The sequence below is a fragment of the Antennarius striatus genome, chromosome 22 (genome assembly GCF_040054535.1).
Source record: "Antennarius striatus isolate MH-2024 chromosome 22, ASM4005453v1, whole genome shotgun sequence".
Classification (NCBI taxonomy): Eukaryota; Metazoa; Chordata; class Actinopteri; order Lophiiformes; family Antennariidae; genus Antennarius; species Antennarius striatus.
The window spans coordinates 13,222,047-13,249,972 of record NC_090797.1 but is presented as its reverse complement, the minus strand read 5'-3'; the positions used below and the strand labels follow the sequence as shown (position 1 = coordinate 13,249,972).

The 27,926-nt window shown below is 39.7% G+C and overlaps 1 protein-coding gene and 1 non-coding gene across 2 annotated transcripts in view; both read left to right on the top strand.

The window, feature by feature from the left end:
* The window catches only part of slc41a2b (solute carrier family 41 member 2b), a 29,602-nt gene extending 10,567 nt beyond the window's left edge, over window positions 1-19,035 (top strand). Inside the window, exons 7-11 of the mRNA XM_068307317.1 lie at window positions 1,451-1,598; window positions 2,081-2,160; window positions 8,339-8,470; window positions 9,040-9,188; window positions 16,898-19,035. Coding sequence (XP_068163418.1) covers window positions 1,451-1,598; window positions 2,081-2,160; window positions 8,339-8,470; window positions 9,040-9,188; window positions 16,898-17,083 — 695 coding nt within the window. The 3' untranslated portion in view covers window positions 17,084-19,035. The remainder of the gene's footprint in view (window positions 1-1,450; window positions 1,599-2,080; window positions 2,161-8,338; window positions 8,471-9,039; window positions 9,189-16,897) is intronic.
* A 7,289-nt stretch (window positions 19,036-26,324) lies between these two features.
* trnai-aau (transfer RNA isoleucine (anticodon AAU)) lies at window positions 26,325-26,398 on the top strand. Its single transcript has one exon. It is a non-coding gene; the product is annotated as a tRNA-Ile (tRNA).
* The last annotated feature ends 1,528 nt before the right edge of the window (window positions 26,399-27,926 follow it).

Genomic DNA, 27,926 nt, shown 5'->3' with positions numbered 1-27,926 from the left:
GGCCTTGAAAGAAACAGAGTCCTTGGCTGAGGAAGTCCTTCAGATATAACATTAATATTAGCAAAATCAAGTTCTGAGTGAACTGTCGTCATAAAGCATTGGACGCTGGCGGTGTTTTTCATCATTTCCTGCCTCGGCATCGTACCATTTTTCAACTGAGAAAACTAGTTGGCATCCACGTTGTTCTCTTACCTGGCAGAACGTTTTAATGAAATGTACTCCACCAGAGCTGGACCGGAATATCAATTGTTTCTTCATCGGTTTAATTACTGTAAAGTGAATACTCACACACGTTAATCAGTGCACAGCTAATGGTCCTCCCACCCTACGCGCGTTCAGTTGTGTCAGACTCCCTTTTAATGTTTGAAACTTTGCGTAGGGGCTGGATTGATGTGGGAAACACGACCAACGGACTCCCCACTCAATATCGCTGTGTCAGCGTTTAATCTGGATCTGAAGGTCTGCTTAAGCAGCATATCCATCAGCGAACAGTCAGGCTTCTGTTCATGGTCTCTTTCGCTGCAAGGCCATGGACATAATACATTGGGAAATGCTTTCCTAATGACAGTCATTTAGTGGAAATGAATACCGTTATAGGGAATCGATTCTATATTTCTGAGGGTTATGTTACTGTCGCATGCGCAGCTCTAAAATACTGAAATGTGGCAGGTAAGGGTAATATTTTGGCAGGCATCTCCGATAAATGAACTTTATTGTCACTGAGTCAGGTAGAAATTGTCACGAGTAATGAAAAAAATCTAACAGTACCCACAGTCCTTGCAAATGTATGGGGGGTGGGGGGGGGACACGCACACACTTGATACCGCAGTATTGAATTTATTTTGAAAAACAAGCACTTTGAGGTCCTGTATTGGACGACACACAATGACTTGACCGTGTCAGTGTGACATACTGTCAATGGGAAACCTGACTCTGCGACAGTTCACACGGAGTCATCAGAAATGGGAGCAGAATTCCAACAGCTGAAATCCAATCAAATGTCATTTTTCAGAAATAAATCAACATTATATATATATATATATATATATATATATATCAGCTTGTATAATTTTTGCTAAATCCAGATTTTGCATGCCAAATGCAGCTGTATGTATGTGATTGTACACATCGGGTTTTTTGGGAAAAAATATCAAACTTATGATGAAGTTTTTCGAAATCCTGAGAAGCCAAATGTCTGATTTGATAGACTTAGCTTTAAGATTTAAATGTGAGCTGTTGTTCTATGACTCATCATCATTGTCTCTTTCTTGTGTGTTCAGATGTTAAATGAAACACTCTACACCCTCACTAGATAAAGATGGATCATTTGTTGCCAGGTGTCTTCTACGTCTTGTCAGGAACATTTCTCAGTTTGACACTTTCATACCACCTAACAGACCCAGAGAGCCGGCCGTGATGGATGTCTCACTTCTTCTGCCCCCCCCCTCAGATTCTTACCCTTATGTGTCGTCACTGGTTTGCGCCTTCTTCATGTGTCTGACTCCTCTGTCGATCATCATCTCCTCCAAGCACCCCGCCAGCCGCACCCTTCTCTACTCCGGATGGGAGCCGGTCATCACTGCCATGGTCATCAGCAGGTGTGTGTGTGTGTGTGTGTGTGTTAGTCTCACCGTGTATGGGCGCTTACTCTTCCAAGTGGATCGAACAGCTACTCTGCGTCTCCCAGGGTCTGCTTTGCTTGATGACTCACCCCCTAAACAAATTGCTGCACCCGAGTGCAGACACCCCCGGGTCCCCTTGAGCCCCGACATCCTCAATAATACATCCGGTGAACAGGAATTGATTGTCTCGTTGCCTCTCATGCTCGTCTGTCGGCACTTAATATAAAGCACAACGCTGGAATCTGAACTGTAAATATTGTAGAACAAAAAGACGCTGGTTTGTTTTCTCTTAATTTTCAATATTGAGTGCAACTGTAGATGTTTTTGTGATTGGTTGTGGAATTAATTTATATTAAGGTAGCACTTTTTTCTTTACTTTTTGTATCGTGACACACACATACACAAACACAAGCACAAAATGACCCCAGTTAATATTCCTTTTATCTTGTGTCTTACAGCATCGGAGGACTCATTCTGGATAAAACGGTGTCTGACCCAAATCTGGCCGGCATCGTCGTGTACACCCCAGTAATCAATGGTGAGTGGATTTGTCGGGATGGCTTTCTTTTTGCTTGGAAATGCGCTGATTTAATTCCATTTTGCTTGCTCACACGGACCGAACAGACGGTGAGAATCTGGTCAGAGACGCCACCGAAATGTTTTGATTTTTAATCTTACTGAAGCCTGAGGGATTTACTGAAGACACAAACAGATCTAGAAACAAGCTTGAGCAAACTAGTTTCCTCTAATCCTGTATTCCTCTGTTTTAAAAGAAAAAGTAGGACACAGTTCAGAGTTAGCGCTACAGGACGTGGGATGCTAAGCGACCCCCAGTGGCAGCTTTTGTGTTGGTACTTAACTCTCTCTACAGTAACAAACGTGTGATGTCAGTTGCATAAGAACAAGTCAAGAAGCTGTTCAAAGAGCTGGGAGCAGCTGGAGAAAGTGTTTTTTTTTTCCACCCCACACATGATTCACTCTGGATGGCTGGTAGAATATCAGCACAGGATCAGACTAAATACTGAAATACGAATGACTGTACAGTGACCGTACACTCTTAATATTTCCTGGTGGATGTTGTGACTTTCATCTTCTACTGCTTTCAAACTCTAAACTAAATGTCCTGCCTACAATTTTTGCATTTGAAACGTGCTCATACGTGTTAGATGTGTTGCCCTGACCAACTTGCATTCATCACAGACATCGCACATCTGAAGTCTGTACCACACATTATTTTTTCTTGCACGACTCTGCTTTGACTCAACAATGGAGACGTTGTTCAGGAAACATCCACAGTGGATATTAAACTTTTAGCAAGCATGACTAACAGCCGCGTGAGGTGTGTCTGCGTCTGTACTTGATGAATTGGAATCCTCCTTTGTCTGCATCTTTCTCTGATGTCACATTGCCCCCACCTCCTCCAGACTAGAATTCCCATCTCCCCCAACAGCCCATCTGTTCAGCGATCACCTGCACGCCGTGACACCTCGCAGTTTCAGGCTAATTGCTTGAAGGTTTGGGTGAGGTCAGAGGTTAGGGAGGTCCTGAGGGTTTTGGACATGTGACAGCCTGTTGCTATGCTAACGTCAAATGCGCTCTCACCTGCCCAGGTGAAGTCATTTTGACAAGAGTACAGTTCAAAGCGTGATGAAGATGTAATGTAGATGAAGATGTGAGTGGATTGACTGTAGGTGTGAATGAGTGTCATTGCTGTTCATCTGTCATTGTTGTCATGTTTATATACTGTTACTGGTGATGTCACACGTATGATGTCATTCATTCAGAGAGAGAATGAATGAACATCTCTCTCTTCTTTGTCTCTTTCTCTCTCTGTCTCTATCTCTTTCTTCCCTTCTCTCCCTCTCACTTCTCTCTCTCAGGTTCTCATTTGCTGAGCATTCAATGTTTTTATTATAAGTTATTATTAGTTTATTTTATACATGAAAAAACATAAAAGTTAATAATCATACAATGGCTGCTAGTAATTAAGTCTTTAAAAATACAATGAATACCCTTGACCAACAATGTGGATAATCAGCTGAAGATGAGATGATGGATAGATAATAAATTTTTAATTGTACGAATTTACTACATTCGTGTCTAAGTGCAAAGACACACACACACACACACACACACACACACACACACACACACACACACACACACACACACACAATAGGAGATCTGGAAAAAAAAAAGTAGCTCAGTTTTGGACACGTCGTCTCCATTCTGCCCTTTTCTATTACCTGTGATGTTTATTGCATTGCCACTTTCCTCCAACCCGCTCGCCCCTGTCTGCATCTTCAGATAATGAAAACCTGGGCTGGTGACATCATGCCTTTCCTAAATGAATTTCACCACTTACTCAAACGACATAATGTGTTATGGCTGCGCTGCACTCTAGTCTAATGTCGTGTCAATGGAGAAATTCTTTTCTTCCGATGGATTTATGAACAGTTTGCCGCGGACAGCGGGTTGTCGCACTCTGGGGATTGAGCGACTGTATTTACGGCCAGCAAGTTCCAAACCAGCATCGACCAATCAGCACAGAGTGGGCGGGTATCTGGAGAGCTGCCAGCTCACTTCCTGAGCAAAGCAGTGGTACCAATGAACCAGGCACAGAACCACCAACTGTTCAGTCTGGGTCGTGTGTGTGTGTGATCGTGCACGCGTGTGTAACTTTCCATAAGCGGCTTCTTCTTTGTATTTAATTTGCTAATATGATGGCTAATCCTGTTTCCTACATTCCCATGCTGACTCAAATCAATTTTTTTTTTGACTTCTTGTGTTTAGTTTGTTCACAGGGATATTTCAAAGGATAGCTTTGTAAAATATGCTGATGGATTTTCTGTAAAAAAAAAAAAATCATCAGGGGAATTTTGTTCTCCTTTATATATGAAGTACTTGACAGCCTCCACGTTTGAATGTCAAAAAATTGTGAGTACTCATTCAGCAGCCACAGGGTTAATGAGGGTTACTATAAACACTCCAAATGGTCATTAGCACAGTTAACGTACCTCATGAGGTTAGCTTAGCATTTGACCGCAGTCTGTCTGTCTCCACTTTATAAAAATGGTCCTCTTCCATCCTGTCTTGATTAGATCTCCCACTGTTAACAGTCTCAGCCTGGTTTCCAGCAGCCTGCACCTCCACAACACCAGATAAGCTTTTAATTTAAATGGCATTAATGGGGGGTGGGGGGGCATTTTCATAAGATGGAGAAGGACTCTGACTCCAAAAGGATTTCCATGGAGATGTTTCCTGGGCACAAGCAGCAGGGGAATCATGATTGTGTTGGTGAGGATGAGGATGTTTTATGATGTATGAGGAATTTTGGAAAAATCCAGGTCTCAGTAAATAAAATTCCGGGTGACCGCCGTTCTTAAATACTCTTAAAACACACGGAACTCATTTTTTATAGTCTAACAATGGTTTAAAAGTTTAGTTATAGATCTATCAGTTTTCTTTTTCTTTTATGACTGGCTTTTTATCGCAGTTTTAAAGTATTAATGGAAAAAAACAAAACATAACAAAATAACAAAACTCCCAAAAGGGGAGAAAAGCACAAACTTCAAAGTCAGAACAAGTTAGTTTAGTCAAGTTTCTTCAGTCTGTTCCTGTATTAATAGGTTGATCTTTGACCTGACGTTTTTGTAACAATAATCCATTTCATCCATTTTTCTTTGGGATTGTTCTTCTCGAGCCTTAATCTTGTGTCAGTTGTTCATTAATATATATTTCATTTACAGTTTTCAACCGTGCATCTGTTGTTGAACAGTCTGGTTTATACCATCGTCTTCTGATTGCCATTTTACAAGCTGGTTACAAATTTTTTTAAATAAATACCTGCTTTCTTTCGACACAGCTTTTTTCCTTAATAGTGGCGAAATACAATATAAATGTCTCGGGTATGTCGTAGCTCAGAATTTCAGCGATAACAAAGTGAACGTCTTCCCAGAACTTTACATTGTCAGGGCAAAACCAAAAAAACACAGATGTATCAAATTTAATCTGAGCAGAAATAATGAGTGGCTCTTTATTTTGTTCATCTTTAATAGTTTATTTTTGTAATGTTTAGGCTATACTCCACAGCGATGTCCTAAAATAGGTAATGTGATCCAACTGCAAAGGATATCAGGAGATTTATAAAATATGACTTTAAAACAAAGTTGAAATCAAACAGACAAATATCGTGTTTACTTCTCTACTGACGAGTGAAGTTTTATTTCGCAAAGTATTTCTGAAGCTTCACAGGAAAAGCCGATCACAGCTCCTGTTTTTCTCCTGAAAAACTGAAGGGAGTGGGGACTGCTGCCAGGAGAAGCCCCGAGGTCTCGAATTGATTTGCAAAGGTTTTACTTACTAGTTTATTAATGATGAAACCTCTTTTGCCTTTAGGCTTTAGTGAGCACACAGTCTCATGGCGGTCAGCGGTTTGACTGCTTGTGCGAGCCTCTCCAGACAAAATGAGAGATCAGTGTCTGTATGCCATGGGCAGGGAGTTCAGCTTATAAAAAGTCATTAAAAAAATAACTTTAAGGAGTCATTTTATTCTTAAGAAAGTCAACATCGTCTTTAGTTGCTCATGAAATTATGGCAGACTGTGTTTAATTTATTTAAATCATCAACGTTGGACTAAGTGTATAATAACAATATTGTGATGCTTTCTTTGAAAGCTACTGAGACACGTTTAATCCTGGTGTTGAGGAAACGTCTGCATGCGTTTTCCTTTGGACCCATCGCATCCGCCGCATGATATCAGATCACAAATGGTCTGAGGGCTCTGATTCATTTTGCTTTCATAAAGGTTGTAAAGATGATTTGATTTGGTTTCTGAACCTGCAGGTATCAGTCTGGTTATGAATCCTCCACCTGATAGCAATTTCATCCTGACTCTAATTTTTCTTTTTTCTTTTTTTATGGTTTTTGTTGTTCGTTTTAAGATAAGGTTGTCTCTTGCTTTACATCTCACCTCCTCCAATAAGTTTTTTGTTTTTGTTTTTGCTGTTTTTCTTTCATTATATTCGGTTTGTCTTCATGTCATATCCTGGTGTTAGAATCGTTCAAATAAACAAGGATGAAATTAAACCTAGAGATGAGAAACAGCCGACATCTTCCTCTTCCAGATGGGAGCAAGCCAGCTGGGTGGAACCCACACATGTAGCCCTGTCCCTTATTCTCTTCATCACTCCTGTCAAACCCAGTGACCTGGATAACATAGATCACCCCAAAACCTGTCTCAGTCTGCCTCCCCCACCCCTGCAGGCATGCAAGAACACCCTCCATCTATCCTCCAACCATCTCAGACATCCATACATTTCTGAAAGCCCATTTGTTTTTGCACAAACTGTTTTTTAGACATACTTTTAATTTTGGTATATCATACCAATTTTACACTAACAGAGAAGAGGAGGCATTCAGTTTGGTTATGTTACTGATGCCGTCTTAAAAATATATTTTTCATGTCCTTTTTTATTCTAGGATGTCAATAGAATTTTATTTATTGACAATGCCATTGTATTGCTAAGTTTTTATATTGTAATTTGCCACTAGAAACCTGCATATGAGCCATATGTTTTGTGCTAGTTTAGGCTTAGGCTCAAGAGACAGATGATAGTCTTCTCATCACACTCCGGCAATCCCTTTAAAAATCAACGCCGGATCAGTGGGGTTGATTTTATTGCCATAGAATGATGGTCATTGTGAAGTTATGCCCGTTTACGGGCCCAGTGGGAGCACTGGTAAAGCTTCAATACAGTGTCACCAGGCAGACAGGGAGCCACCATAAATTGAATTAAATGGACATCACCCTGAGGTGGTGGCGGTGTCTAATTTAATATACACACCACAAGAACAGGCCTCAGGGCTCTGAGGCAGATCCTGATCCGTGTTCTCTGTGAATGGTCTGCAGCACAAAGCCAATGAAATACAGACAGTATGTTCTCCAGCAGCTCTTGCAGAATCACGACGACTAAATGATCCATTTTTCACGATTGTGAAGAAAGCGTCTCTTCTTCTGTACTTGTTTTGTACAACTATAAAGGTGCAGAATTCCTTTTTTTTTTTTCTGCTTTGAGCTGTTTTGTGTCTGCTAGTTTGTTGTTGATGGATGCAGACAGTGAGTTCTCCTGCAGGACTCCGCCGCTAAACCACAAGGATGAGAAACACGAGAAGTTAGATTGTGTGTGTTACTTTCCAAAAGGGAAGCTGTGATAGCTGTGGCATGTGAATGTTAAGTGCTCCAGTCTTTTTTCTACACAGATGGTGTTCCACATTTCTCATGACCATTCATCTCCTTGATGTGAATTAAAGTCTGTCTCGGAGAAAATAGAACTGCACATAAAGACGAGGGAAATGTATCAGAAACATTTTGTTGTGGCCTATTTTAGCTTCTTTTTTTTTGTTTTCTCTTGTGGTTACTGTCTTGTAAATTCTCAGGGTAGATTTAGGGTTGTGTGTGGAGATAAAGGCTGAGCCCAGACACCCGTCTGTTGTAGTTATTTTCTATCTGACAATTCCAAATACCAGGGATCGAGTGTCGACCTACAAGTTCAGAAGGATTTGGTTAACTCAAAATTTTTTTAACAGTCTCAGCATCCTCTTTGTTCACTATTCACAGTTCACAGAGAAACGATGTCACCGTGTTCCTCTGCTCGTGACTCTTCACTGACGCAGACTGCTTTACTCCAACCACAAATTCTCTCTGTGTTGTGCAGGAATCGGGGGTAATCTGGTCGCCATTCAATCCAGCAGGTTCTCCACTCACCTGCATTTCAACTGTGCTCCTGGGGAGGTCCCCGACGAGGCCAAAGGCTGCTATTACCCCTGCCGCACATTCTGTGGCACAGGTAAATAAAGTGATTTAAATCCCACTGGAGTAGGAATTAGTGACCAACATGGTGGATATAAAGCACTTACTGTACTAGTGGCTATTATTAATACACCACTGTGGAGAAGCCCTCGACACGTTTTAATTAACTTTTGTATAAATACCCATGTTTCAAGTACATCTGGATGTGACGCTCAGCGGGAACATTGTCAGGATAATAATCAGGCCGCTGCTTCTCTGTCCTACAAGGCCGTTAATTGCCATCTCCTGCTGTCCCAAGTGTAAAATAATTCCTTGTTAGACGTTTATAATGAAAACTAGCAGCACTCGTGAGTCCTGGGGGACCTTAGGTAGGCTGATTTAATACAAATATACAGTACATGCAAAACTAAAGTGCAAAGATATGAAGGTTTTCACATTTTTCACATACAAATTCATGTAGTAAAGAATTGCCAGAATGACTGAGGCTGGAAGACCACTCTGACCACTTAAGCCACAGCCACCCCAAAATGATTCCCTCTCATTCTGCTCAGGACAGGTCACGGTTCTAAGTGTTAACTCCCCTCCATCTATTCTGTATATTCTCAGGAGCCAATCATCGCTCTGCTCAGGTGCTTCTCCTGTTGGTGATCCCAGGTCACATTATCTTCCTCTACACCATCCACCTGATGAAGAGCGGACACACCTCCCTCACACCAATCTTCATGTCTGTCTATTTGTCTGCTGCTATGCTGCAGGTGAGTCCCTGAAGACTCTGATAATCCGGGTAGGCTTCACCTTGCCTTACTATAAAAACGGAGGATTTAATGTCGAAACTCAAAGTTTTTTCGATGCTTTTGTTCAGAAGGAGCTGAAGGATTATGTGTAAATAATTCTGCTATGAGACTTTAGACATAACCCACTCACTATTGCTGATTAAATGTTGAATAAGCTACACTGTAGGTTCATATGTTTGTAAATCTGATTATGAGGAAGTCAGCGCCTCACCAGCCCTGAACCTCACCGCACGTCACTGTTAGTACGTAGGACTCATAAGAACTTTAAAATGTTTTTACTTTTTTTGTGTATCAAAATAATTTTAATTTGTTTGGTGAATATTTTTAAGTAGTTACCTGGTAGTCCATCGGGATCTGGTGTTTTACTACTGTTTCATTAGGTCCATAGCGCTCTGATTCTCTGTGAGGTCAGCATCGAATCAATAGTAGTCTTCCTTGGTCAGTCTTGGAAGAATAACGGAGCGATAAAAGTTAAAATGTATAAAAACCATATTTACCAAACTAGTAAATGTACTTCTAATTCATATTTTCTGGTATTTAGTATCACAAGCAATGTTTTCATTGCCTTTGCATCTATTTTCTTTCCCAAACGGAGGTGCACACCTGTGGTACTGAGTGGTCAAGCAGCAATCTAACAGCCCTCCAACAAAAAATCTATTTCACCTATTAGCCTCCCGTGCTCATTTTCCAGGGAGTAGTCAGGGAGTTTAAAGGATGCTCTCCTCCCAGGTTAATTTAATTCAAGATAAACTCTCTTCACCAGTCGAGTAGTTAGAAACAACGCACAGAGCTTCAACCTTTATTTACTGGCCAGCTTTAATCTGCGATGTCCGTTCACGGCTGAAGTGACAAATCGCTGCTTACGGTTTTCTTCCTGCTTTGCCTCAGCCACTACAAGACCAGGGCGAAAGGATTTCTGCTAAATATCAGGACTCTTTCTACTTGAGTAATTGATTTGATATCCTTCCTTTTACACTGCCGAAACAACGGCCATGGCATTTGTTTCACTATAAACTATATTATATTAATATAATATAGTTTGAATCTTTTTCTTTTTTTTTGGAGGGGTGACAAAAAAACAGCAACCCTGTGTCGTCTTTACGTTTATGTCAGAAGCTAAAGCTTTAGAGTCCAGGTTTTGGGTTACTGATGACTTAATCTGCTGGAAACAAACATGTTTATGTTGATGGATTATGAGCGAGACAATATTTGTTATTTGCTGTCTCATCAAGTCTGCAGCGGCATCAAGTAATCAAGGTTTATTTATTACATGACCTATATTTTAAATATTTGTGAGAAACACTTAAAGCCTCACATGCATATAGGACTCAATGTATACAAAGTTTAATTGTAGTTTTTTTGCTCATAATTTGTCAAATGATTCAGCAGCGTGGTAGAAGTTGATGTCATTCAGTTAAATAAAAAAGCACTATAACTGCTGTTATATTCTGATTATGTTCTAATTCCAAGTATGAGTTGGAAGAGGAAAAACAAGCAATACAGGAAAATCTGAGTTGAACAGCACACTAAACCACATTACTCCACAATGATGTGCGAGCCCTTAGTATATTCAGATAAAAAATGAGGCAATGTAAAATATGCTAAGGCAACATAGTGCAATAAGGCACCGAGGTTTCAGCGACAGCTCGAGGTGAAAGAAGTTTTAGTTTGGCAGTTTGGGAGCTGAGAAATCCCCTGAGAAAAGCTGAGAAAAGGTTAGTCAAAGTTTAATACTGATGAATATGCATGGCCATGGTAATGTAACATTTATGGTAAGCATACTGGGACATTTAGTAATAAGACCAGAGTCAATGAAAGTCACCGGGACGGTCACTTTGTCAAATACCGCCCAGTAAATAATAATAATTGTGTTGAAGGCTCTTGAAATCTTTCACTGAAGGCCAAACGTCATCATTTTCGTGGAGGCTGCGTTACGTTACCAAAGTCAAGACAACTTCTTGTCCCCAAAATGGGCTGCATGGTGTTTATAAGGCCATGTGGAGCTGTGTCGTGTTGGCAGCTACAGTTGCAACAGTTTCCCTGAAAATTTGATGGTTGAATATTTACTTAATAATAGAATTACTTTTACTTTCAAAAAGTTAAATGTCAATTAGTTTCCAATCCACCCCACAACCAAAAGAAGAAACCACTCCAAAGTCTGCTCCTGGTTTTACCACGGGTCCGCAGAAAACATCTCCGCCAAGTCTGGCACCTCTGGGGAAATTATGACTGAGAAACACACACATTTACTGGATTATTCCCACTCCAGACACAGGCTCCACAGACAGTTCTATTTAGGCCACAATGACCTGACCTCATGACATGAGTGTATATCTGGCCAGCTTCATCAGAGCAGCTACAGCCTCGATACCCCTTGACACAGCTCTAAATTTTCGTGCTTTATTTGTACCACAGGAGTGATTACGGTGTCACTTATTGCATCCACTATGTGACAATAGACACACGCATTAACTGTGCTTTCTCTTCTAGAATATATTACAGGAACCACATGGAATTCTCTCATAATTCAAATCTTGCTGCCACATAATGTTTAATACCTGTTTCCAGCAGGTCTTTGAATTTTGCTATGGGGTGCTCGAATATTTAATTACCCAATCCTGAAACTGTTATTAGATCACAGTATTTTTTATTTCTCACTGGGGCGCCAATTTATTGTGTTTTTTAGTATTAACTGTTATAAAATCCAGAATAATAGTAATTCCTTCAAAAATTATAAGCTAATTGCCGTGATGGTAAAACTCAGGTGAAGACATATTTCAACAAAGCATCTCTCTTGTGTTGTTTGTGCTGAAAACAACTTGTTTTAAAACAAAGTCTCTCGCAAAATCTCTATAATACACGCTGGACAGGACCAGTAAAGCCACACGTGTTTTTTAAAGGACTTAATATGAAATCTATGATCATCTGAAGACTTGGCAAACCTTATCTAGAAGAGAAAACAACAAGGTATAACTGTGAGCATCATACTAATATGGACCTTGACACCAAATATCACCATATGGGTTAGAGTTAAGGTTGACCATTTTAACTTTAATGGTCAGATCAGGCACTGTTCAACTGTCCCCGACCTAAAAGGTGTATATGTATTTTTGATTTTGCAATGAATGTTTAGAAACAGAAGAGAATTGAGAGATCCCCCACCCTTGTTCAATTTACTTTATTTGTGTTAAAAGTCATACTTTATTCAAATATATTATGAGGACCAGATCAGCTACTTAAATGCTTTTTCTTTATGTGGTTTCAGTTTACAATTATCATATTAGTTTGTGTTAGTGTGTAGTATGATAATAATCACGGTATGGAATTTTTTTTTCTCCTTTAGTGGACAGAGTAAGGCATAAATATAAGGGAGATTTAACACATAATCCAACAGCAGAAGATGTTCACCAGAACAAGATGTGACGACGCGATATTGAAGTAATTCTGGACCTTAATGCATCCCAAACTCATTTTGTCAAGGCAAATTTTCGAGCAATAAAACATAAACAGCAGGAATAAACACTTAAAGGAATGACAGGGCCCAGATTTGTCTTGTCGTTTCAAGACAAGGAATTGTACCGTGTCATTGTGTTGCTTTATTTTAAGATGGACTCAGCTGGAAACGGGAGGCAATTTGTGGAATGCATTGTTTCTTAACCAGTGGAGAGGATGTGACTAAAGTGAGATACCTGTCAGTATCACATCCACCACAACATCTACAAACAGGCTCGAGAAGATCTCGTCACTCCCCAATATGGTCGTATGAACAATTCTGGGGAGTGATGAGGTCAGATGCTTATAGACACCAAACTACAATGTGTCTGCTGCCTGAATTCTATAATGTTTTCTGTACATTATTTCATCATATGGTAGAACTTAATGTCTGCTAATGTCTTGTTTTGTACAAGTAAGAGGATGTTTGTGTCAGACCAACACGTAGACTCATTCCAGTCTTCATCCTTGGCAGCTGCTGGCCTTTTCCAACACATCACCACCTCCCAACCTGTGTAAATAGACCAAATTATCTACATCCTTTGCTTTTTATTATTGTTATCATTATTATTATTAATTATATTTTACTAACAAAATGTCACCCACGAGTAAAACACACTATTCCTGACATTGGTCAAAAAAATGTTAATTAAACAGTATGTTCCCAATACAATACACTAATTTTAAGTGAACTCGACATGAATCTAAAGTCACGTTAGTTATTGTAGCATTTTATCTAAGTCATGCTTGAGAAAAACTTCCAAATAAATTCAAATTTAAATCCAATTATGTTTTCTCCAATGATGAATACCCTCAGTGTTTAGCGGCTGCTAATAGAGTGAAATTGAGAGAGAGAGTCCTTCCAGTTAGAATTTTCAGGTCTCTTTGAACACAAGCTTTGCTTGTTTACTTGCATACTAAAATGATGCACAGAGGAAGAGGAAGCTCACAAGTCGGTCTGAGTAAACAGAACAGGGAATTTTGTGCCTGAAAGCAGCTTAAAACAGGATTGTGTTTGAGTTCATGCTTGAAAATGTCACGTTGGTAAATATACTCAGTGTATTAACGACTTTACCAGGAATTCAGTCAGTAATTCTCTCTACCCCTCAACTGAGGAAATGGTTAATACTAATAATAATGATAGCTGTAATAACTTTTATGTTCTGCAAACTCCTGCATAGAGTAATTTTTACAGATAATATGATTTTAATGTAGATTACATCTTATGTAATAAGTCAATGCAGACATTCAAGAATAAATTACCCGGTTCTGTCCTCCACATCTGTCACCTTTGACCCAAGATGCTTGCCTTGGTCACATGACCACCCTCTTAAAAGGGGCCATTCAGGCCAGTAACACAGAATACATTAACGCTAAATTGAAACTCCCAAGCTAGAAAAAGAAGACAAAAAAACAAATAGAAAACAAAAACGGTGAGATGTTGGGAAGACGCTGCTGGAACGGGGTGTAAGAAGGAGATATAGGAAGCTACAAGCAGCTGGCAGCTAAATCCACTCGAGCACCAACACACACCAAGGTCAACTGGCATTTCACAGAATCAGTCAATGATTGTTGTTGCCCTGTTATTGGATTGTGTAAAAAGGGCAGAGATGCACTGTGTGCCTTTTTGCAGCATTGTGAAGGATCCTCACTGCAGCAGTATTATGCAATATCACATCCACACAATGAGTTTTACTGGTTCTCCGTATGAAAATGTCATAAAAGAGAGCATTGCTGCAACATTATTTTATTTCTGTTAGTGGTGATCCATGAAAATATATTGAGATTGGGTTCAATCGATGGTCTCAGGAGAAATCCACATGTTTCAATGTGTTCACACCAAAAAGACATCGCAAACAAGTCAAGTCAAAAAGAAATAGTTTGAGTATTTTGGTGAGGAAACAAATAACCAATGACGATAGGATTTACAGGAGACCATAGCGGTGTCCAAGCAGCTGGAGGTGTGTCCGTCTGGATCGGAATACGTTTAGCAACAAATATCTGGTGAAAAAAGATTTCAGACAACAATATAAACATATAATGGTCACATTTTTGCACAAACACATGATGGATTTTACTTATTTTGAAGTTGTTAGCCGGGAGAAATTTTCCAAAACCCTGCATAATTTGGACATTAAACTAAGTTAGTAGCAATTTTGTTTGTGGCCATCTCACAAAATTAGACAACCGTATTCTGTTTGCATCGTTCATCTCACCACCCAGATGATTAAAGAGACATGCAGAGCTGGGGGAATGGGACGATGAGTGTGTAGACACTCATATTTGTCCCTTTCATTCTTCATAAATTCGACCATTTGGTTAAAAGAACAATGTGTAATCCTTGATGGAAAGCCATGCACTTAAAGATGATCGAGTACTGTTGACATTCTGAAAGCAATCAATGACACAAAAGTAACCACGGCAACAAGTGATCAGACGTCCAGCTGAGCCGTCCAGTTATAATGGACAAAAGGAAAAAGCCACGACTGTTTCCTGGGGACCGTTGGGGCCCTGGAGCTTGTTTTGCTTGTGAGACACTTAGATCATGTGACCTCTGAAGATTATTGGGTAGGAAAGCAGGATGATGTTGTTCACTCGGATTACTCATTCCATTAGAAAACAATCAGACACAAGTGACTCTGTCGGCATGTTGTCGCAGCTCCTCCTTAAATGTGTTTTTCAATTCACAAAATTATATTTTATCGTAATCATTTCCCCTGCTACCTCAATCATCTTTCACTGTCTGCATAGCTTTTTTTTGTTTTTCTAATCTTTGCACTGCCAATTGTGGACAGCTCATTCCCCTTAAATTATGGACTTGTCCTTATCTTTTAATAGACTTCTCGTTTTCTCTCTGTGCTCTTCACAATATGTGTGGAAACTTGAATAATGAATTACACTCTTAGCTCGTCTCTCGGTCTGCTGCTCTGTCTATTACATCTTCTCCTCTCTGTTCTCTCTACAGTTTAAGTGTTTACGCCATTTTGAAATGCCTGTTTTCTCTCAAACCTCGATAACCCGGGCTTTGTGAAGTCAGACTTAACACAGTGTCGCTTTAGGGCTGAATTCTGACATCATCATTGCAGTCATTCACAAATGTTACAGTGTTGGAATCCTAATATTCAGCAGACATGTTTACTAAGTTCAGTCTCGTAGCATGGTGGGACTTGATGAGCACTAAGCACCGACACTGATGGAAAATTAAATTGCGTGAGGCTGATTTTTTTTAATCCCATAATTGCAAACTGGATTTCCACGTCATTCATTCAGTTTGTTTGTTTTGTTGTTTGGGGTGAATTGTAGTGCATCGAAACCTTTTGAAATGCTCAACAGAATGACAGCATGCTGTCCCGTCATGCTATTTGGAGTCATGTTAGAGTAAAATAGAATAAAAATAAAATCAACGGTTACTTAGATATACATAAAGACATTTGTGCTCTCATGACTAGCAGCGGCATTAAATCCATTCTAGACCAGCATGGCTAACACTTTTGATTTCTTTCTTTTCCTCCCAGATAATCTGATTGGACGGCAAGTTCTATTACTTGTAAATGACCCACAAGCTTTAAAGCTTGCAGACTGACAAGGGCTAACACAAAGACCTGCTGTGTTAACACAGAACGGGACTCAGTCTTTCCTTAACCTGTTACTATAAACTAAACTTTTTTCACAAGAAACCCTAGCTTCAGGCATTGCTATCCCAGCATTGACTCTACATCTATATACTTATTTACCGTTGGGATTTTCATCTCTCGCTCTCTATTTTTTTTTTTTTTTACAGTGGTATCTTTTACAGAATTGAATTTTAGATTCTCCTTTGCATTAAGAATTCTTCCTGCTCAATACATGAATTTTTACATGTGTCTGTTGAATGCTGTCATGCATTGTTTCGATGTTGTCTTTAATTGTCATTGAAAACAAATCGCATTTTATAACCGTTTTTATTATCATAAATATTCAGAAATAAATTTCAGCTCTATTTTTTTAGCTTGTCATCTCATATTAACCAAGGAGAAACATTGTGTCGCACTTTTTTATAAAGCTTCTCATCCTCTACTTTAGCATGAATGACGGTATTGCCTTTCCGTGAAAACAAGTGAAAACATGAACTTTTCACTTCAGCTGACATTTAATTCAGCTGGTTTACATTAACACTGATCCTTTTCCTTCTCTTCTAGGTGCTACTTTTGTTATGTATAGCAGACTGGATGGTACATGCTATGTGGCGGAGTGGCAAGGATCCAGACAGCTTTACCATTCCTTACCTGACTGCTCTGGGTGACCTTTTGGGCACTGCCCTGCTGGCGCTCAGCTTCCACTTCCTTTGGGTCATCGGAGACCAGGACAGCGATGTTGGCGACTGAGCCAAACTGAAATGATAAGACATTGGCAGTAAGGGGAGCCATGCTCTTTGCCAGATGACTTTTCACACCCTTAAGCCTTCTGGGAATGTGGGTCTGTATCAGGCCAGCACAATCCTCTGTTTCTTCACTCTATCTACACATTGGTTTCTAAGATTTTTTTTTTCCTGCTCCTTTTTTGCATACAAAATGCGTTTTACTGCATACATTTTGACAGATTTTCATCTGCATATTTGTTTTCCAACGATAAACCATCACAGAGGAAACTTTGTGGTGATTGGTAAGCTGGTCCATTTAAATGGAGATCTTCTACCTTTTTAGCAGGTAGATGTTTTACACAGTTTCATAATATTTGTTACCTGCTTTGTGTATTCCTGTTTTTTCTTCATCACGTCAGAGGAGAGACACAGGTGGTGGGATGTTGTTGTTGGTGAAATGGTAAACACACATTCATATGCACTGTTTGCACCATGACCAGCACCAGACCACCAGTTCAAACGGAAGAACATGAATCTGTAATGATGGTACGAGAAGCTCACATTTAATCTTTCCTGTTTGGGTTGTTCTTCTGATGATTGTTCTATGTATCAGTATGAAGGGCTACCATATGGAGATGTAATGCCTATTTTTGTCATTATTTATCCATTTTTTTTAACCTGCTCCCAGAGATAACGTTGGAAAAGGTGTTCCCAACCATGTTGGCTCTAGACAGTCGCAGGTAAATCAAGTGACAAACTTGTTATGGACCAATATTTTATCTGATCCAGTTTTAGGGGATGCTGTTTATGTTTAGTTGCAGATAAAATCTCTAAACCTGATAGATTCAAGATTAAGATTTAAGCTTAAATTACGTTAAAACACAGTTACCCTTAATCACTCCCCAGAACAGCTCCTGTCCAATCAAAGTTTGATTTTAATTATCTATGATAGGTCTGTGTAGCCATCTTTGGATAAATTGACATTAAAGCAATCCGCTTCAGTTTGAAGCGAGCCCGTTCTTTAATAATAGTATCCTGATGTAGGACATATCACGCACTTTTTTGACATTTGTGTTTACCATGAAAACCTTTGTATGTTTTGTTAAAACCCCCGTTCCCTCCCACTCATTTAATCTGTTCATCCTGGGTGGAGGTCCACTTTCCACTGTGGATTTTGCTGTTTACAGTGCACGAATGCACACAGTCAGCTGTTCTTACTTCAGCATAATCTCCTTTTCCACTCAAACTCATTTTATAATGTGCATGCACAGCTTGATAGATTAAAAACAATTTTTTTGGGATGTTTCATAAGAAAAAAATTTGTCCAGAAAAAGCATCTTCATTGCGTAACGAATCTTTTTGACCACAAGAGAAATACCAACGAGAAAATAATCTAACCATAAGATGAACTTTAAACCAAACCACCTGCTTAATCCATTCATTCTGCAGCATCTCATCTCCACTATGTGCCTTTTGTGATGCACTGACTTACAAGGTCATCCATCCCATGAATACCATTGTTGATCTGGAGCATTTGATACTATGCCGTGGTCTCAGTTGTACAGTAACTGCGTTTTGGAAGAATTTATTTCACCACTCGATGACACGTGATGAATAGAGCAGAGATACCCCTTTCAAGGCCCAACAGATTCACTCATTCACCCTGATCCACACCAAAAACTAAATGCGGTCCATTTATCCTTCCACAAAATTACAGGGGAATCTGTTCTATAGTTGTGTAATCCTGCTTAAAGCCAACCAACAAACATATGGTCAATTTTGAATAGAACCTCCTCAGTAAAAGTAATTAGATATCCATTTCTGGAGTATAAAACTACCAACAGATACTGTTGCCAGAATGTTGATGTTGGCATAAATTTGGTTCAAAGTGGATTCATTTCCTTTTGCCATGAAACCCTATATCTGCTTTTGTGGTTCACATTGGCCAGAAATGTCCAAATAAACGTCTCTCACTCGAAAAGCATCTCATTTGTGTTTATTTTCGTCAAAGGGTTTGTCAAAGTAGCCGTCCCCTCATTATTGTTCACATGGGCATTCAGCAGTAGTCATTACTGCTTTGAAAGGGAAACGCAGATGTCGGTTGAGCCCTGAATGCATCAGTAGTTCAAATTCTGAGCCAGGGATGAAAAGCATGGGCTGTAACTTAAATGAAAAGTAGCATCCTTCATTCCCATTTCTTTGCCAGAAATTAGCTCTGGATATTGCACTCTCAGATGGTCTCCATGACAACACAACCTGACAATGCTCATCGTCTTTCTCCTTAACTTGATGTTTGGAAAACTGTACAGATACCACACAAACACCCACCTTCTAGACCTACAATAAATGTCTGTAAAGCTGCTTTTGCATTTTGTGGAGGTGGAATCGTCACACAAGAGCATGATAGTCCTCTTGGAGATGTCTGCCATAAAAACATGATTTAGGTTGGCCAGCATTGGTTTAAAAAATCTTCAGGGTTCCTGTTTTATATTCCCTTCTTGGTGTTTCATACATGTACAAGGTGTTTTCTTTTATAAAAGAGCCCCAACTGGTTTTCCCTTGCCACGGATCACCATGGATCTCTTCAGTCATCTACCATTATCTGATGTAACATCACTATATCAACCATAGTAGACCACTTCTATAAGACTGTCCACGCTGTATGAAATCTTTTCGCACATCAAACTGGACAGACTTTTTTGTCAAACTGGGTGGACAGAGCTGGCTAATCAAGATGTAGAAACTGCCTTGCTTGTGTCACCACCCCCCACCACCCCTGAGCTCTCTGTTGCCTTGGTTGGACCCTTCATAGAACTCACTCACTAACTTAACATCTATGTCCTGGTCATGGTTGCCTTAGGCTACCAACCCTTTTCCCTTTGCAGGAGGATGTGGCAATCCATGCCAAAACTCTGCCACTGTTCTCCATTCCCTGAACCCATGTCTCTCTTACCCCCACTGAACTAAGCAGACGGGCAATATGGCTTTTCTCCAGTGACATCTCCCTTCAATTGGAATCCCTGTATTTTGCTGTCCTGTGCCAGCTCTCCACTCATTCCTTTACCACCCACACGCCATCCACCTCATCCTTCAGCCTCCTCTATTCTTAGCTGGACTCCACCATTCTCTCCACCAAAAACCCTATAGAATGGTTTCACCTCAATACCAATTCTCACTGTGTTCATGTCTGTAAGCTAAAACTAGCGTTTGGTCAAATCAATCAATTACATTTCATATATATACCACTAAGTCTAACAAAAGTCATCACATGGCACCTTACATATATGACTGGTCTAAACTAATCCCTCAAACCAACAGTAACCCAACAAAACTCTCCAGGACCAAACATTGGTGAAGAAAATCTTCCTTTTAACAGGCAGAAACCTTAAGCAGACCCCTACTCCTGGAGGATAGTTGCCAGAAAAGATGGTTACAGAAAAGGAGAGCGAGCAGGACCCCAGCCAATAGGTAGATGATGATGATGCTGGAGACAGTAGAGGAGCAGGTCCACAACAGATGGAGAGATGAGGGGGAGACCTGAGAAAACCTGTGAAGAAACAGAACAGAGACTCTGGGGAAGAAGTTGAATCAGTAAAATGTAATTGATGGGGTTAAACTGGGCGTCCATCCAAGCCCACAAGTCAAGTGTGCCAGCTTTGAGGTCCATCTGGCTTAATATTCAACCCACAACAATAATGAAGTAAATACTTCTGTATGGAGAAAATCATATAAAACGTCTTGTAACCGATTTATGATGGTTAAGAGATTACTCAAAGAAAATAGCATTAAAGTCTTTAAAAAATATATCACACCTAAAACCTAAAAAAGTGTAAGTATGAGCATCCAAGACTAAATGTATGACCTCATGGATATCCTTGACATTCTGTTGAGAGGTCTCCGTGTGATTTCGGTTGGTTTCTCTTTGATGGATTATTACTGTGGCTGCTGACATTTTAAATGAAGATTTGTCTGCTGAACTGGAAGAACACCTCAAAGCCAATCCTTACAACTGATCAGGAATCCATCACAAACAGAAAAAAAGCACACCATGTGTCTGCAGCCTTGTGGGGTTTTTTTTTTTTTCCAAGAAATTGTGACAGCGTGACAATGAAACATCTTCGAACTTGGATGTCGCTCTGAATGACTGTCTGCTGACAGACTTTCTGGGTCTAAATTCACCGTCCATCTCTTTCGGCATGGTGAAAAACATTCTTTTACAACATCACAGAGCTGTGAAATAGAATTTCTTACCTCTCATGTGATCAAAGGCCATAGATATCCATTATTCATGCTCATAAATTTCTTATTTTCTGAGAGAATTAGATGTGTTCTTCAGATGGAGGTTTGTGTGAATGATAACTGCAGGACATCCAAAAATACCTTATCGGATGGTTAAATTACACACACCAGACCTTCAAAAAGCTCCCTTGTTACATTATTAAAGGGGTAACCTATGCTTAATACATTTTAGTTGGTGTGTGAGCACATGCTGTGTTAAACAACTCACCTCTGTCTAGACTACCAAGTTTTAACAAGGTCGATAGGACACAATGTTGATTTATCAAGCTGTGCATGTTGGGGTACATACAGCCCAACACCGGTGACCCAGACAGGACCAGAGGGGCTGTGAAACCTAACCCCGTTCTCTCACTCATCCAGCCACCCTTGGGGGGGTATTAGCAGCAGTTATTGTGGAGCCTCCAGACAGGGGGGGGCTTCTGAGAGGCCTGGTGCTAGCTCGTAACCCCCTTGTCAATCCCTCATCGGCTCCTGGGAGCTCAGGGAAACAAGAGATGCTTCATACATAATGGAGAACAGATTCTTTAAGAAGTCTGCAAGCATCAAGATCCTCAGACATGTTCAGTGTGTGACACCGAAACAAGGACAATTAAATATCTGATTTTTTTTTTTTTTTAATGTATTCCACAGTCCCCAACGACAATATTTAAAACAATCAAAAATGCACATAAATATTGTTATATAACATGTTCATTTATAGGCAACAAAGAATGAAGTTACCAAATATGTCTTGATGTATTCAGATGGAAAAAAATAATAATTCCATTGCAGTGTGGTTCTCCTGCTGAGAAAACTCACATCATAAACCTCCACATTCAGCCTGGATTTGAGTTTGTTCAGTTTTTAACACGATCGCCCTCCGAGAGCTTGTCATACGTACTAGCATGTATAAGTATTAACAGTATTAATATGAGCGAGGAAACACTCTCATGGCAAATAAGATAGACAGTTATTTTAGCTTTCAGTGAAAAAATATTTCATTTTCCACCTTTCCCTGAAGCGGCGGCCTTCATCGTCAACTTCATGTAATTTGATCGCTGTGACAGCTGAAGGGTCAGAGTAATATGCAGGGGGCCATGTTAAAAATCTGACATTGTGCTGTAATTACCCACGCAGCAGCTATTTTTAAAACTTGAAAAAGTAAGCAATCAACAGGTCAAATTGTTCTTAGGTTAATAGTCGGCCCTATAATTTTCTACGCCACGATGTGGAAGATGAAGACCTGAGGACCTGTGGCCGGAGCTTCGTCTGCATGTTCTCCCCACGTTCCACGTTGAACATCAACCAAACCAAAAGCTGAGACAAGAGTTAAGCCTGTGACTCTTTCGCGTGCGGTTCATGTGCAATTCAGAGACGGCTCCAAATTGTATATTTATTGCAGACTCATTTGCATAACACTGCTCTATGCATGAGTATATCCACCCACAACACAATAGGACATCATCTGAGTGGATAGCTGTTTTTGATGGAAAGTTGTGTGCTAAATATTTCCTGTGAAGCTGCTTCTGTACGGACTGAATTGTGCAGGACTGGACCAAAACCCTAAAGACAATTTAAAAATAATTATCCTGTGTTTTTTTTCTTGTGTGTGTGTGTGTCTGTGTGTGTGTGTGTGTGTGTGTACACGTCCAGGATGAAGCCGGCCTAATGGGGCGGGAAGCGTCTCATTAGCATTTAAAGTGACAAGTGCATAAATCAAGCAGCTCTAGAGAAAGCTGTGTAAGTTTGACAAAAGCATAACACACACATTCCATTAAGACCGCACCAAATTGAGATAAATTGTAAAAACGGGCAAGAAAATGTCTCAAATGAGGCTTTTTTTTTTTGGTAAGACCTCAAGTAAAGCCAGCATTAATATATTCGATCCACCAGCGTTCCTTGTTTTATCCTTGTCTTGACTGAAGTGTCACTACAGAGTGTAATTAACAGGAATTACTACTCCTACTCTAAACCTTTTAAAACCAAGTATATCATATTTGACACTCTTGGCCTTTCAGGGTTTTGGGACTTCTACCTCATAAACTTGATTTTTTTTTTTTTTGCCCTGGAAAAACCACAATAAAATAGCATACATCTGCATTTTGCATGCAAATTTTTTCCAGATTTTTTCCCACAAATTTTTTTTTTTTTTTTTTTCCAAAATTGTCAGAAGGCTCTGTTAAGACTTAATTTTCCAAAAAACATGGTTTTCATAACATTTAATAGTTCTGGCTTTACTAACCAGAACACACATAAATGCAAAACTTATAAAACATTATAAGACCAATAATGGCTCGACGCCTTTGGGTGGAATTCCTTTGGAATCTGAAGTGGATCCGTCCTCTTTACAAAGGATGCTTTTCATTTGTCGGGTATCCTCCGAAGCGGCTGGTGGCTGGCCTGGATGTGATGCTGTGACCTCCACACCTCCACCGCGGTGTCCTCTATCCTTTACTCTCATAGTAACCGTACTTTTGACAAGCGAAGATCGATCGTGCTGTTAGTGAGGACAGATGACTCAGCCTATAGTGGGTGCTCAGTGCTCTTGAAATGAAACAGCGGTCGATCCGTCTTTATTTAGGCTGTTATCAATCTCATTTGGCACCAAACCCAAACTCAGACAGCAGCGCTGGGTTGAGAGATTTCACTCTGTGGGTAGATTCACAACTGTACGGCTGCCAAACTGTGAACATCTAAGACATACTAATTACCAACCAACAGAGGTTTATAAAGTGAGAGCAAGCAGCGTCCCCCTCGTCCTCACATGTCCTTCACCCTTCACTGAGCCAAACTCTTAATCTTAATAAAATATGATTTAATGAACCCAAAATCATTATAATCGCATTTCCTGCTAGATTAATAGAATCAAATTAATTTATCCTGGGGGCAGTTTGTCTTTATTTTTGAGAGATGTTGGTATCTTACACAGTAAACTATCTCCCGTATCATTTCAGCAGTTTATCATTGTAATAGTCTGACTTGAATTAACTAGAAATACTCACATTAGTGGTGTCCACATGAACCCAAAATGGGCACACATGTTTTGTTGGAGGCAGGAGGGATTATTTAGAGGTAAAATTCTGTCCTAAGGTTTCAGCCATGCCTTCTTCATGTATCCTGCTTTGTGGACTGAACCGTTGCAGGGCATGGATCACGTCTTCATCTCCCTTAATGTGGAATCGATTTAATACTTATCTATGTAAGGTTCCTGCACTTAACTGGTGCAAGACCAAAATCACATTCAATTTATTTGTATTCTATTCAGGAGCCTAGTTAGTTCTCAGAAATCCTCCTGAATGTAGTTCTCTTACAATAATAATGGATTAATTAATTTGTTGTAGTCAGTATCTTCTCAAGTTTGGCATTAAAAATAAAAGTAAATAATTTTTTTTAAAAATTGTAATATATATATATATATATATATATATATATATATATATATATATATATATATATATATATATATATATATATTAATGTGTGGCTGTGAGATGCTTGCTCTGATTGTTTGTTTTTAATTGATCTGACCTTCCTTCTTTTGAAAGGCTAGAGGAACATACTGTATTTCTGACTGAACTACCTGAAAATTATCTTTGAGTTTTAATGATAGCTGGTTTTTAAGCGGATATTTTTTTTCTGTGATTATTTCAGCAGTGGCTTTGAGCCTTTAGGCTGCTGCAAAGGTGAGAACAGAGCGTCTCGGGTCACATCAAGTCCTGCTATTCTAGCCTGGCAGCTCAAATCTATAAATAGTTTGATAATCAACAATGTTAGCAAAGCAAAAAAGTTTAAATACTAATTAATTCTACAATTTTGTGGGTCATGAAGTTGGTTGTGGTGGTAGCTCAGTCAGTGGAGACTTGACTACCTGAGGGTGGTCGGTTCAAATCCAGCGTGGATCACAGTATTCACCTCCTGGGCTACAAACATCATGGCCATCACTGCACCATCGTAAAGAATCCTAAACACATGACATCTTCTGGGTAAGCCTCAAACTCAAATTTGGCCCTGAGCGCCAATTTTTGTGCAAAAGTTAATTGAAAACCAAATCCCTCTGAGCTTTATTACTGCTCACAAACACACACACACACACACACACACACACACACACACACACACACACACACACACACACACACACACACACACACACACACACACACACATCACATAACCTCCTACAGCTGAATAAAAGAAACAACATCAGATTTCATCAAAAGTGGAGACATCTACGAGTCTGTGTTCGGAACACCATTTATTTTGTTATTATTGACCCAGAGTGGCAGAAACTAATAAATGAACCCCCGTTAAATGTCACAATCACAGAAACAGAAATAGGTGTTGCAAATGTGACCTTAAGTTACGTTAACAACGGAAACAGAAGAAGCAGGAGAAAAAATCCGCATAAAAGACATAAAGTGGAACTTTGATGTCCCGTGGCTCCGTCCACACGTCCGGATAACGGATGACGAGCTGCTCCCCATCTGCATGTCCGGTGGCGACGGCGGCCGATGCTCATCCCGAGATGGAAACCTGTGAGGTGCAGTAGCTCACCGGGACGACGGGCTGACGCAGGCCAGCCTGAAGGTGAAATGTTGCATTTTACAACTTCTAGAGTAATTATTCAGGCTGGCTATGAGCTGCCCCCCCCCTCAGACCCCATGTGGCAAATGGCATGTAATTGCACATGGAAGGGGCTTTCTGACAGAGGTTTAATTCATGGGTGGCAGAGAGCCAAAAAAGCTGCTCCAGTGCCGTAAAACCGTCTATAAACCATCAATCGCTGTGTTGTTCCAATATAGGGGCTGTCCTGATGGGACGGTGAGAGTAATTAGCCAACCCTAGTTAGAGTTTTTGTTTTCCTCACTTGTTAGGTCAGAGGTCAACTTCAGATCCGTGTGTGAGGCCATCGAGAACCATCTCCTGTATAGAAACCTGCTCTTCTGAAGGAAGACGTCAGAATTCTAATAGCATTTCTTCGTCAACAAGGCCGGTTAGCTCAGCTGGTTAGAGCGTGGTGCTAATAACGCCAAGGTCACGGGTTCAAGCCCCGTACGGGCCAAGTTCTTCATTTTAGGTGGCATAGCGGTTAGCACATAGACCTGTCTATGTAGAGCTTGCGTGTTGTCTCCGTGTCTGAATGGGTTTTCTCCAGGTACTCCGATTCCCCCCCAACATCAGGAAAAACATGCATCTAAGAAACATTAGGTGATGTTGGTGGGTGATGGCAGCGGCTCAGGAACAACTCTCCAACTAACCTAAAAATTCCATTGAATAATCGTAAGATGACCAATAAAAGCTTCTTCTTCTTCTGTTTTCTTACGTGTTGCCAATTTTTGCTTTGTTTTTGAAGGTTTTCACTCTTCACTATGAGCACATATATTTAAATAGCAATAAATCAACTATCCGTAATTGATTGCAGGTTTTACTATCCAGCTGTACTGATACCGTTCAGCCACATCCTGTTAACTTCTTGACTAGAAGCTGAATTTTTCTGCCCACGAGATGATCCTTGAATTTGACTTTAGTGCACATTGGTTTTAACTTATGACATGTGACATACAAAACCAGCTTCCTGGATTGGAACGTTAGCTGGACCCGAACATGAATGTTTAAGTGAGGTTAATCACTTTTCCAATACATTGGATTAAATATTACCTATCAGCCTCAAGTGGATTTTTTAGAGACACAAACCAGCAGAGCCACACATGTCCACTTATCTCTCTACAAAATTCAGCACAGATAAACATATTAAATTATGCTCTGCGATCAATCATACATCTTTTTAAAAAAAATAAATTTCTATCTTTGATAGTAATTGCACAGTGGTTGTAAAAATCTGATCCAACATTTTACCACTGCTTTGAAAAAATGTTAATTTGATCAGGTTTGCACGCAGTTTAGTCACATTTAGTGACATTGGCTTCAAAGACAGGTTCTGTTCCTGTGGCTTCAGCCTGAAATTCCCTTTCAGCACTTGGCCAGAGAGGTTATGGTGTGTACTTTAAATCAACATTTATACAGCAGGAACAAATGATTTGGGGGTTTTTTTTAAAATGCTGTTTGATTCAACAATGTAGAGGGCTAATGATTTAAACATAACCATCAAATAATATTTCAACAATATTATCTGTTATTCCTAATTTTTATTGATGAGAAGAAGAAGAAGCAGCTTTTATTTGCCATTATACAACTGTACAATTTAATTTAATTCAATTCAATTCAATTCAATTCAATTCAATTCAATTCAATTTAATTTAATTTAATTTAATTTAATTTAGTTAAATGAAATGAAATGAAATGAAATTTGTGTTCCCTTACAGTGATATGGGCTCCAGTAACAGGCCTCATTTAACTTTAAGCTTTCAGTTTGGTTTCAACTTAAAGTATTTCTAAAAATATTTTGCTATTACTTCTATCGGTTCCTCTGTTCTTCTGTGGTTCACTCATTCCCATAATCCCAATACAAAGTCCTTATTTTCTCCTGACATTTAGCAGTGCTGGTGTGACTGAGCCTTAGGGAGCAACACATGATTCTGTTCACAGACGATTGTTGAGTCTCTGTAGTGTTTAGCGTCTGTCTAAACCGG